This window comes from Microcebus murinus, chromosome 20 (genome assembly GCF_040939455.1).
Source record: "Microcebus murinus isolate Inina chromosome 20, M.murinus_Inina_mat1.0, whole genome shotgun sequence".
NCBI classification, from domain to species: Eukaryota; Metazoa; Chordata; class Mammalia; order Primates; family Cheirogaleidae; genus Microcebus; species Microcebus murinus.
This window is the reverse complement of record NC_134123.1, coordinates 38,047,588-38,058,454: the sequence shown is the minus strand read 5'-3', so window position 1 is coordinate 38,058,454 and position 10,867 is coordinate 38,047,588. Positions and strand designations below refer to the sequence as shown.

General features: G+C 57.9%; 1 protein-coding gene across 1 annotated transcript in view; it reads right to left on the bottom strand.

The window, feature by feature from the left end:
• Positions 1 to 1,472: 1,472 nt before the first annotated feature.
• Positions 1,473 to 10,867, bottom strand: part of ALDH1L1 (aldehyde dehydrogenase 1 family member L1) — a 74,959-nt gene continuing 65,564 nt past the window's right edge. Inside the window, exons 18-23 of the mRNA XM_075995954.1 lie at positions 10,474 to 10,573; positions 8,760 to 8,858; positions 7,220 to 7,385; positions 6,263 to 6,368; positions 4,862 to 5,061; positions 1,473 to 1,686 (exon numbers count right to left, since the gene is read on the bottom strand). Coding sequence (XP_075852069.1) covers positions 1,631 to 1,686; positions 4,862 to 5,061; positions 6,263 to 6,368; positions 7,220 to 7,385; positions 8,760 to 8,858; positions 10,474 to 10,573 — 727 coding nt within the window. The 3' untranslated portion in view covers positions 1,473 to 1,630. The remainder of the gene's footprint in view (positions 1,687 to 4,861; positions 5,062 to 6,262; positions 6,369 to 7,219; positions 7,386 to 8,759; positions 8,859 to 10,473; positions 10,574 to 10,867) is intronic.

Sequence of the window (10,867 nt, the reverse complement as noted above, 5' to 3'; positions counted from 1 at the left end):
GCCCCTTGGGGACAGCAGCAGGCTCCGCCTCACCTGGTCTTGTCGGGAGAAATTTTATTTTTTATTTTTTCGAGGCCGAGTCTCGCTGTCGCCCGGACCAGAGTGAGCGCCGCGGCGCCAGCCTCGCTCACAGCGGCCTCCGACTTTGAGGCTCAAGCGAGCCTCCCGCCTCGGCCTCCCTCCCGAGTAGCTGGGACTACAGGCACGCGCCTCCACGCCCGGCTCGTTTTTTCTCTATAGATATTACTTGTCCAGCTCATTTCTTTCTATTTTTAGTAGAGACGGGGTCTCGCTCTTGCTCAGGCTGGCCTCCGACTCCTGGCCTCGAGTGATCCTCCCTCCTCGGCCTCCCAAGTACCTAGGACTACAGGCACGCGACACAATGCCAGGCTAATTTTATATATATATATATATATATTGTCTGTTTTTTGAGACAGAGTCTCCCTCTGTCGCCCGGGCTGGAGTGAGTGCCGTGGCGTCAGCCTCGCTCACAGCAGCCTCCAACTCCTGGCCTCCAGCGATCCTCCTGCCTCAGCCTCCCTCCCGAGTAGCTGGGACGACAGGCATGCGCCTCCACGCCCGGCTCGTTTTTTCTCTATAGATATTAGTTGTCCAGCTCATTTCTTCCTATTTTTAGTAGAGACGGGATCTCTGAGCTCTTGCTCAGGCTGGCCTCCACCTCCTGACCTCGATCAAGCGATCCTCCAGCCTTGACCTCCCAGAGTGCTGGGATGACAGGCGTGAGCCGCCGCGCCCGGCTCTTTTTTTCTGTATATTTTTAGTTGTCCGGCTCATTTCTTTCCATTTTTTTTTTATAGTAGACACGGGGTCTCGCTCTTGCTGGCTGGTCTCGAACTCCTGGCGTCGATAGAGCAATCCTCCAGCCTCGGCCTCCCGAGTAGCTGGGACAACAGGCGTGAGCCGCCGCGCCCGGCCAATTTTTTCTATATATTTTTTTTAGTCATCCTATTAGTTTCTTTCTATTTTTAGTAGAGACGGGGGTCTCTGAGCTCCTGCTCAGGCTGGCCTCCAACTCCTGGCCTCAATGGACCCATCCTCCCGCCTCGGCCTCCCACAGTGCTGGGACTACAGGCGTGAGCCTCTGCGCCGGCCAATTTTTTCTATATATTTTTTTAGTCCTCCAATTAATTTCTTTCTACTTTTAGCAGAGACGGGGGTCTCTTGACTCCTGCTCAGGCTGGCCTCGAATTCCTGACCCCGATCGAGCGATCCTCCACCCTCGGCCTCCCGGACTGCTGGGACGACAGGCGTGAGCCTCCACGCCCAGCCTCAACACCTGCTTTTCGGGGAGGGGGCCTGAGTCAGCCTCCACCTTCTTCCCCCCGTCGTCTCCCCGCCTCCCCCGGGCTGGGGGTACGGTAGGGCCACCCCCGGGACCCCAAGTGGCGACGACAGGGGGGACCCCCCCAGGAGCACCCAGTGCACGGCGGGGAGACATGGAGGCTCAGGCGGCCTCTACCCAGAGCCTTTATTCTCCCGGGAGTCACCCTGCCATGGGACAAAGTCGGGGTACAGGCTGGTGGGCGGGCTCTTGTCGCCACGCCAGCGGCAGGCCGGGGGGTGACGGCCTCGCCGGGGACCGGGAGGTGGAGGCCGAGCCGGCCTCGCTTCAGTACTCGAACGTCACCGTCTTCACGCGCAGGTACTCGCTGAGCGCGGCCTCCCCTGCAAGACAGCGGCCGGTTGGGACGGGGCGTCACTGTGTCCCCGGCCCCCGCCCGCCGCCGCCCCCCGCCCGGCCCCCGCGCTCTCCCGCCACACCCCCAGGCCCGCCGGGTTTGGGGGTGTCCCTGCCCGTCATCGCCCCAAATTCACAGTCGGGGAGCGGAGGCCCACGGAGGAGCGGAGGCCGAGCATGTAACACGCAGGCAGCTCCGGGGGGAGCTGGCGGGAGGGGCGGCACTCCCCGGAAGGCAGAGCCCAGCGGGGGCAGGGCTCGTTCTAGGGCCTTCCGAGGGAACTTTCTAGAACCTTCTGCAGAGATGTTCTAGAACCTTCCTTCCGCAGGAACGTTCTGGGACTTTCCGTGGGAATGTTCTAGGACCTTCTGCAGAAATGTTCTAGAACATTCCGTAGGAACGTCCTGGAACCTTCCGTGGGAATGTTCTAGGACCTTCTGCAGAAACGTTCTAGAAGCTTCCTCAGAAACGTCCTAGGACCTTCCACGCAGAATCGTTCTGGGACCTTCCGCCAAAACTTTCTGGGACCTTCCGCAGAAACATTCTAGAACCTTCCAAGGGAACATTCTGGGACCTTCTGCAGAAACGTTCTAGGACCTTCCATAGGAACGTTCTAGAACCTTCCGCAGAGACGTTCTGGGACATTCTGTGGAAACATTCTAGGACCTTCCGCAGCTCTCCCTGCCTTGCTTGTCTCTTATTTTTTCTCTTTTTTTTCTTCTTATTTTTTTCCCTCTGGGTTTTTTTGTTTGTTTGGTTTTTTTGTTTCTCTTTTTTTTCTCTCTCTCTTTTTTTTTTTTAGGAGACGGAGTCTCGCTCTGTCACCCAGGCTAGAGTGAGTGCCGTGGCGTCAGCCTCGCTCACAGCAGCCTCCAACTCCTGACCTCCAGCGAGCCTCCTGCCTCAGCCTCCCTCCCGAGTAGCTGGGACCACAGGCATGCGCCACCACGCCCGGCTCGTTTTTCTTTTTTCTATATATTTTTAGTTGTCCAACTCGTTTCTTTCTATTTTTCTTTTAGTAGAGACGGGGTCTCGCTCTTGCTCAGGCTGGCCTCCAACTCCTGACCTCCAGCGATCCTCCCACCTCGGCCTCCCAGAGAGCCTCGATGACAGGCGTGAGCCTCCGCGCCCGGCCTCACTGCATTGTCTCAACCCGGGGGCTGGGGGAGGCCTGGACGGACCCAGACGCCCCCTCCCCCTCGGTCCCCCGTCTTCTGTCCCCGCTGCTGACCCCCGGGGACTCCACGTCAAGCCACCTCCCGGGAGGGACCCCAGCCCCAGTTCTGACCGGCATGTTCCAGCCTGGAGGCCGGCCTCCGATCCTCCAAAGGAGGACGGTCTGGGAGGCTCGGTGGTGGCCCGCCCCGGGGACCGCCCGCCGGTCCTCTGTGTCCAGGACGAGGGAACCGGACGGGGCAGGGAGCTGGGGGACACAGGGGAGAGTCCCGTGGCCGCAGCCTTCCGGATTCCCACAGTGGAGGCCAGGACGGAGGCCCAGAGAGGAGGCTGAGGGCGTGGCTGGCCCTGCCTGGGCTGAGGCCAGCTCAGCGATGACCTCCGGTGACCTCACAGCCTCCACGGCCCCCATTGCTCCCCCGAAGCCTGAGGATGGAACCGTGGCCTCCAGAACCCTGAGACCTCGCCCCTGCCTGTCCTCCCTCCTCGGCCTCCACACCCCCACGCCTGCCTCTCTGCAGCTCCCAGACGGGACGTGGGGCCCTGGGGACCACCTGCCGCTCTGTGGGGACCCTCCCGTCCCCACGGGGGACACCTCGACCCCCGGGAACCCTCCTCCCCGTCTGTGGCCACCTTGCTCCCGGACTCTACGCCTGGCCTCTACCCTGGACATGAGGGCGTCTTGTTCAGTGCCCGACCCCAGCACCCAGCCGGACGGGGCCTGGAACCTCGGGTGGCTTTAACTGATGTCTGCGGGCCGGGCCCGGAGGCCCACGCCTGTCATCCCGGCACTCTGGGAGGCCGAGGCGGGAGGATCGCTATGGAGGTCAGGAGGTGGAGGCCAGCCTGAGCAAGAGCGAGACCCCGTCTCTACTAAAAATAGAAAGAAATTAATTGGCCAAGTAAAAATATATATAAAAAAAATTAGCCGGGTGAGGTGGTGCATGCCTGTAGTCCCAGCTATTTTGGAGGCCGAGAGTGGAGGATCATGCAAAGTCAGAAGTTCGAGGCCTGCCCGAGCAAGAGCGAGTCCCTGTTTTTACTAAAAATAGAAAGAAATTAATTGGCGAAGTAAAAATATATAGAAAAAAAAAATGAGCCGGACGTGGTGGCGCATGCCTGGAGTCCCAACTACTCAGGAGGGAGGCTGAGGTGGGAGGCTCGCTCGAGGTCAGGAGTTAGAGGCCAGCTCTGAGCAAGAGCGAGACCCCGTCTCTAATAAAAAAATAGAAATATATATAGAAAAAATTAGCTGGGCACAGTGGCTGACGCCTGTCATCCCAGCTACTCGGGAGGGAGGCCGAGGCAGGAGGCTCGCTCGAGGTCAGGAGTTCAAAACCAGCCTGAGCAAGAGCAAGACCCCGTCTCTACTAAAAAAATAGAAACAAATTAATTGGCCAACTAAAAATATATAGAAAAAAAAATGAGCCGGGCGTGGAGGCGCATGCCTGTCGTCCCAGCTACTCGGGAGGGAGGCCGAGGCAGGAGGCTCGCTCGAGGCCAGGAGCTGGAGGCCGCTATGAGCGAGGCTGACGCCACGGCGCTCACTCCGGCCCAGTTGACAGAGCCAGACTCTATCTCAAAAAAAAAAAAAAAAAAAAAGCAACATCTGTTTTTGCACTCAGGGAGGCCAGGAAGGGAGGCTCGCTCGAGGTCAGGAGTTCGAAACCAGCCTGCGCAGGAGCGAGGCCCCGTCTCTACTGAAAAAAATACAAAGAAATTAATCGGCCAACTGGAAACATACAGAAAAAAAACAAAAGGAGCCGGGCGTGGAGGCGCGTGCCTGTCGCCCCAGCTCCTCGGGAGGGAGGGAGGCCGAGGCGGGAGGCTCGCTCGAGGCCAGGAGCAGGAGGCCGCCGTGAGCGAGGCTGACGCCACGGCGCTCGCTCTGTCCGGCCCGGGCGAGGCGCGAGCCTCTGTCTCAGGAGCAGGAAAGCCACCCCGGGCGTTTGCCGGGCGCCGCGGCGGCCTCCGCCGGGCCTCACCCAGGTCCTTGCCGAAGCCGGACTGCTTGAAGCCGCCGAAGGGCGCGGCCACGTCCGTCTTGTTGTAGGTGTTGACGAACACGGTCCCCGCCTCCAGCCTGTCGCTCGCGTGCAGCGCCTTGCTCAGGTCGCGCGTGCAGACGCCCGAGGCCAGCCCGAACTCGGTGGCGTTGGCCCGCGCCAGCACGGCCTCCACGTCCCTGCGGGGAGACGACACCCTGAGCCCCGCCGGGCCCCGTACGGGGGGGGGGGCCCGGGGAGAAAGAGCCCCCTGTTTGGTTTGTCTGACTCAGTCTCCCTCGGCGCCCGGGCTAGAGTCAGCCTCGCTCACAGCGGCCTCCGACTAACTCCTGGCCTCTAAGCCAGCCTCCCGCCTCGGCCTCCGCCTCCAGAGTAGCTGGGGCAACAGGCACGCGCCACCACGCCCGGCTCGTTTTTTTTCTGTTTTTTACTTGTTTGGCTGATTTTCTTTCTGTTTATAGTAGAGACGGGGTCTCGCTCTTGCTCAGGCTGGCCTCAAACTCCTGGCCTCGAGCGATCCTCCCGCCTCGGCCTCCCATAGTCCTAGACTTACAGGCGTGAGCTACCATGCCCGGCTAATTTTTTTTTGTATATATTTTTACTTGTCCAATTAATTTCTTTCTATTTTTGTTTTTTAGTAGAGACGGGGTCTCGCTCTTGCTCAGGCTGGCCTTGAACTCGTGACCTTGAGCGATCCTCCCGCCTCGGCCTCCCTCCTGAGTAGCTGGGACTACAGGCACGCGCCACCACGCCCGGCTCACTATTTTTTTCTAAATATTTTTAGTTGTCCAGCTCTTTTCTTTCTATTTTTTTTTCTTTTTTTTCAGTAGAGATGGGGCCTCGCTCTTGCTCAGGCTGGCCTCCAACTCCTGACCTCGAGTGAGCCTCCCTCCTCAGCCTCCCGAGTAGCCGGTACTACAGGCTTGAGCCACCACGCCCGGCTAATTTTCTTACTATATATTTTTACTTCGCCAATTAATTTCTTTCTATTTTTAGTAAACACGGGGTCTCGCTCTTGCTCAGGCTGGCCTCCAACTCCTGACCTCGAGCGAGCCTCCCGCCTCGGCCTCCCTCCCGAGTAGCTAGGACGACAGGCATGCGCCTCCACGCCCGGCTCATTATTTTTTTCTAAATATTTTTAGTTGTCCAGCTCTTTTCTTTCTATTTTTTTAGTAGAGACGGGGTCTCGCTCTTGCTCAGGCTGGCCTCCAACTCCTGGCCTCTAGCGATCCTCCCTCCTCAGCCTCCCAGAGAGCTGGGACGACAGGCGCGAGCCTCTGCCGTGCCCGGACACAAACACACCCCGTCCTGGCCGCCCGGGGACCCGGGGAATCTCGGGAAGGGACCCGGCCCCCGGGAGCACCAGGCAGGAGTCCCTACCCGTCGGCAAAGCGCGAGATGATCATGATGGGCCCGAAGGACTCCTCCTTGGCGATGAACATGTGGTCCTCCACGTCCGTGAACACCGTGGGCTCGAAGAAGAATCCTGCGGGGGACACGAGGCCCGTGGCACGCCGGCCTCCACGGGGCCAGCCTCCACTGCCCGCCCACAGCCCGGGAGGGTCAGCCTCGTTCCAGACGGCGGCTTCCCTGGTCCCGGAATCTCACTGCCCTTCTTTTTAAATTATCATCATTACGATTATTGTTGTTATTATTATTATTTAGGGACAGAGTCTCGCTCTGGCGCCCGGGCTGGAGTGAGCGCCGTGGCGTCAGCCTCGCTCACAGCAGCCTCCAACTCGGGCCTCAACCGAGCCTCCTGCCTCAGCCTCCCTCCCGAGTCGCTGGGACGACAGGCACGCGCCTCCACGCCCGGCTCATTTTTTTTCTATACGTTTTTAGTTTTCCAGCTCATTTCTTTGTGTTTTTTTTTTTTTTTTTTTTTTAACAGAGACGGGGTCTCGCTCTTGCTCAGGCTGGCCTCGGACTCCTGACCTCGAGCGATCCTCCCGCCTCGGCCTCCCAGACTGCTAGGATTACAAGCACGCAGCACCACGCCCGGCTAATTTTTTCTATATGTTTTTAGTTGTCCAGCTCATTTCTTTCTATTTTTCTTTTAGTAGAGACGGGGTCTCGCTCTTGCTCAGGCTGGCCTCCAACTCCTGACCTGGAGCGATCCTCCCCCCTTGGCCTCCGGCCTCCCGGGAACCCAGGACGAAGGAGGAGACAGTTTGGAGGCCGGGGTGACGCCCACGGAAAATCGAAGTCCAGGACAATCCAGGTGTCCAGATCCCCAGTCCCCGTCCCCCCTGCGGTCCCGAACCCCGCACCCCTGCGGGTCCCCGGCCGCCGCGACTGCCGGGCGGGAGACCCCGCTGCCTCAGTTTCCCCACTGACCTGGCCTGGGGACCTGGTTCCCGCCGCACACCAGGGTGGCCCCCTCCCGCACGCCGCGGCGGCAGTACTCCAGGAGCTTCTCCAAGTGGGCCTGGTGGTTCTGCGGGCCGTGCGTGGTGGCCCGGTCCAGGGGGTCCCCGATCTTCATCTTCCTCACTTCCTCCACCTGCGGGAAGCCCGGCCCGGGGGCGGCGCGGGGCGGTCGGACACGTGTGCGACGTTCCCGCCCGCCGCGGCCCCCCAGTTCCACCGGGGTCCCCCGAGAACCAGCCCTTAGCGGGACGCCTGAGCATCTGAGCCGTCAAAGCCCGGCCTTGACGACCGGCCCCTAGCAACGGGCGCCATGGTTACGCAGCGCAGAGTCCGCAGGACGACCCGTGTGCGTGTGGTCGCCGGGGGGCGGGACAGAGGACGAGCGGCCAGTCTCGTCCACGAGCTCTGGGGCTGGACGGGGGAGGCCGGTTCTAGAAGGTTCTAAAGGGGAAACAGAGTCGCGAGCCGCTGGGGCCGGGGGCCGGGGTCTGGAGAGCGAGGAGGGTGTTGCAGAAGGAGACGGATTCGCACTCTGGGAGGCCGAGGCGGGAGGATCGCTCCAGGTCAGGAGGTGGAGGCCAGCCTGAGCAAGAGCGAGACCCCGTGTCTACTGAAAGGAGAAAGAAATTAATTGGACACCTAAAAATATAGAGAGAAAAAACGAGCCGGGCGTGGGGGCGCATGCCTGGAGTCCCAGCTACTCGGGAGGGAGGCCGAGGCGGGAGGATCGCTCGAGGCCAGGAGTCGGAGGCCGCTGTGAGTGAGGCTGACGCCACGGCACTGTAGCCCGGGTAACAGAGCGAGACTCTGTCTCAAAAACAAAAAAAAAACAAAAAAAAAGCCGGTTTCTGCTTCAGAAGTCTTTCAAGATAAGAAAGGAAAATTTTAAAAAATATATAAATTTTTAAAAATTTACATATTTCTTTAATTTAAATTTAAAATAAAATTTATTTAAAAATTATTAAAAATAAATAATAAAGAAATAAGTACATAAAAACCAGTGAAGACCCAGGACAGCTACTCGGGAGGCTGAGGCAGGAGGATCGCTCGAGCTCCCCTTGGAGACCCGGCCTCACCTGACCCAGCCCGGCCTCCACGGCCTCCAGTGTCCCAGGCCTGGCCTCCCTGGCCTCCAGTGTCTCCCACCCAGCCTCCCCGGCCTCCAGTGTCCTCCACCTGGCCTCCACGGCCTCCAGTGTCTCCCGCCCAGCCTCCCCGGCCTCCAGTGTCCTCCACCTGGCCTCCACGGCCTCCAGTGTCTCCCGCCCAGCCTCCCCGGCCTCCAGTGTCTCCCACCTGGCCTCCGCGGCCTCCAGTGTCTCCCCCCGGCCTCCAGTGTCTCCCGCCCGGCCTCCCCAGCCTCCACTGTCTCCCGCCCGGCCTCCCCGGCCTCCAGTGTCTCCCGCCCGGCCTCCCCGGCCTCCAGTGTCCCCAGCCCGGCCTCCCCGACCTCAGTGTCTCCCGCCCGGCCTCCCCGGCCTCCTCCCCGGCGCTGGGGCGGACTCACCACCCGCCGCACAAACTCGTCGTGGATGGCGTCCTCCACGAAGAGCCGGCCGGCCGCGATGCAGTTCTCGCCTTTGTTGAAGAACACGGAGCTCATGCCCTGCGGAGGCCGGGAGAGGAGACCGGTCACCGCTCCTTCTCGGGCCTCCACCTCCCCGAGGCCCTGGGCGCCCCTGCGCGGGGGGCAAAAGGAAGAGCGCCCGGGGACCCCTCCCTGGGCCTCGCCTCGCCGGCGCGAAGACCCTCGGCCCCTCCAGGGAGAGACCGAGCCTGAAAGCGTGGGAAGTGGGGAGGCTGAGATGGGAGGCCGGCACCTGGTGAGGCCGGAGGCTGCTTTCTGCACTGCGGAGCTCGGAGACCTCGCTGAGTACCGCAGCCTCGCGGGGCGGCCGGGGAGACCCACCTTCCTGTCGTCTTTGGTTTTCATTATGCTTTTCTTTTCTTCTTCTTCTTCTTTTTTTTTTGTTTTTCTATTTTTTATTCTTTTTTTGTCTTTTTATTTTTTTATTCTTTTTTGTTTATTTTTTTATTCTTTCTGTTGTCTATTTTTTATGCTTTTTTGTCTTTTTATTTTTTAAGCCTTTGTCTTTTTATTTTTCTTATTCTTTCCTTCTGTCCTTTTATATTTTTATTCTTTTTTTGTCTCTTTATTTTTTATACTTTTTTGTCTTTTTTATTTTTTTATTCTTTATTTTTTGTCTCTTTATTTTTTTATTCTTTTTTTGTCGTTTTATTTTTCTTATTCTTTTTTTAGTCCTTTTATTTTTTTATTCTTTGTCTTTTTATTCTTTTTATTCTTTTTTGTCTGTTTATTTTTTTATTCTATTTTTTGTCTCTATTTTTTTCTTTCTTTTTATTGTTTTATTCTTTCTATTTTCTCTTTATTTTTTATGCTTTTTGTCTTTTTTATTTTTTAATTCTTTATTTTTTTGTCTTTTTTATTTTTTTCTTCTTTGTCTTTTTACTTTTTTATTCTTTTATGTCTTTTTTAAAATTTTTATTTATTATTTTTGTCTTCTTTTTTATTTAATTTTTTTCACACAACTCAGTCTACCATTGATGTTTTCTCTTTTTTTTTGAGAGAGAGAGTCTCGCTCTGTCGCCCGGGCTAGAGTGAGCGCCGTGGCATCAGCCTCACTCACAGCAGCCTCCAACTCCTGACCTCCAGCGATCCTCCTGCCTCAGCCTCCCTCCTGAGTAGCTGGGACGACAGGCCGAGTAGCTGCGCCACCACGCCCGGCTCATTTTTCTCTATATATTGTTAGTTGTCCTGCTCATTTCTTTTCATTTTTTTAATAGAGACAGAGTCTCCCTCTTGCTCAGGCTGGCCTCGACCTCCTGACCTTAAGCGATCCTCCTGCCTCGGCCTCCTCCCTGGTAACTGGGATTACAGGCTCAACCCACCACGCCCGGCTCTTTTTTTTTTTTTTCCTATATATTTTTAGTTGTCTGTCTCATTTCTTTCTATATTTTTTTTAGTAGAGATGGGCATTCTCGCTCTTGCTCAGAGGCTGGCCTCAACCTCCTGACCTCGAGCGACCCTCCTGCCTCAGCCTCCCTCCCGAGTTGCTGGGACGACAGGCGTGGGCCCCCGTGCCCGGCCTCACCGAGGCTTTGTGGAGTTGGAGAGGGTCCCCTGCCCCGCTCTCCCTGGCCCTCCCCACCCGGCCTGTCCCCGCTGTCCCGCTGCCCCGTCCTCCCCACCCGGCCCTGACCATCTGCACGGCCTTGTTGAGGTCGCAGTCCGCAAAGATGATGAGGGGCGACTTCCCGCCCAGCTCCAGGGACACCTTCTTCACGTTGCTCAGGGCGCAGCTGAAAGGAACGGCGGGTGAGGCCCGGAGCAGACCTCCCTGCAGAGAGCGAGGCCCGGCCTCCGCCCCCTCCACGGCTGTGGCCCCAAAGAATCCGCCATGTCAGTATTTTTATTTATTTTTTTGTTGGAGGCAGAGTCTCGCTCGGTCGCCCGGGCTGGAGTGCCGGGGCGTCAGCCTCGCTCACAGCAGCCTCCAACTCTTGGCCTCGAGCGATCCTCCCGCCTCGGCCTCCCTCCCGAGTAGCTGGGACTCCAGGCATGCGCCACCACGCCCGGCTCATTTTTTCTATATA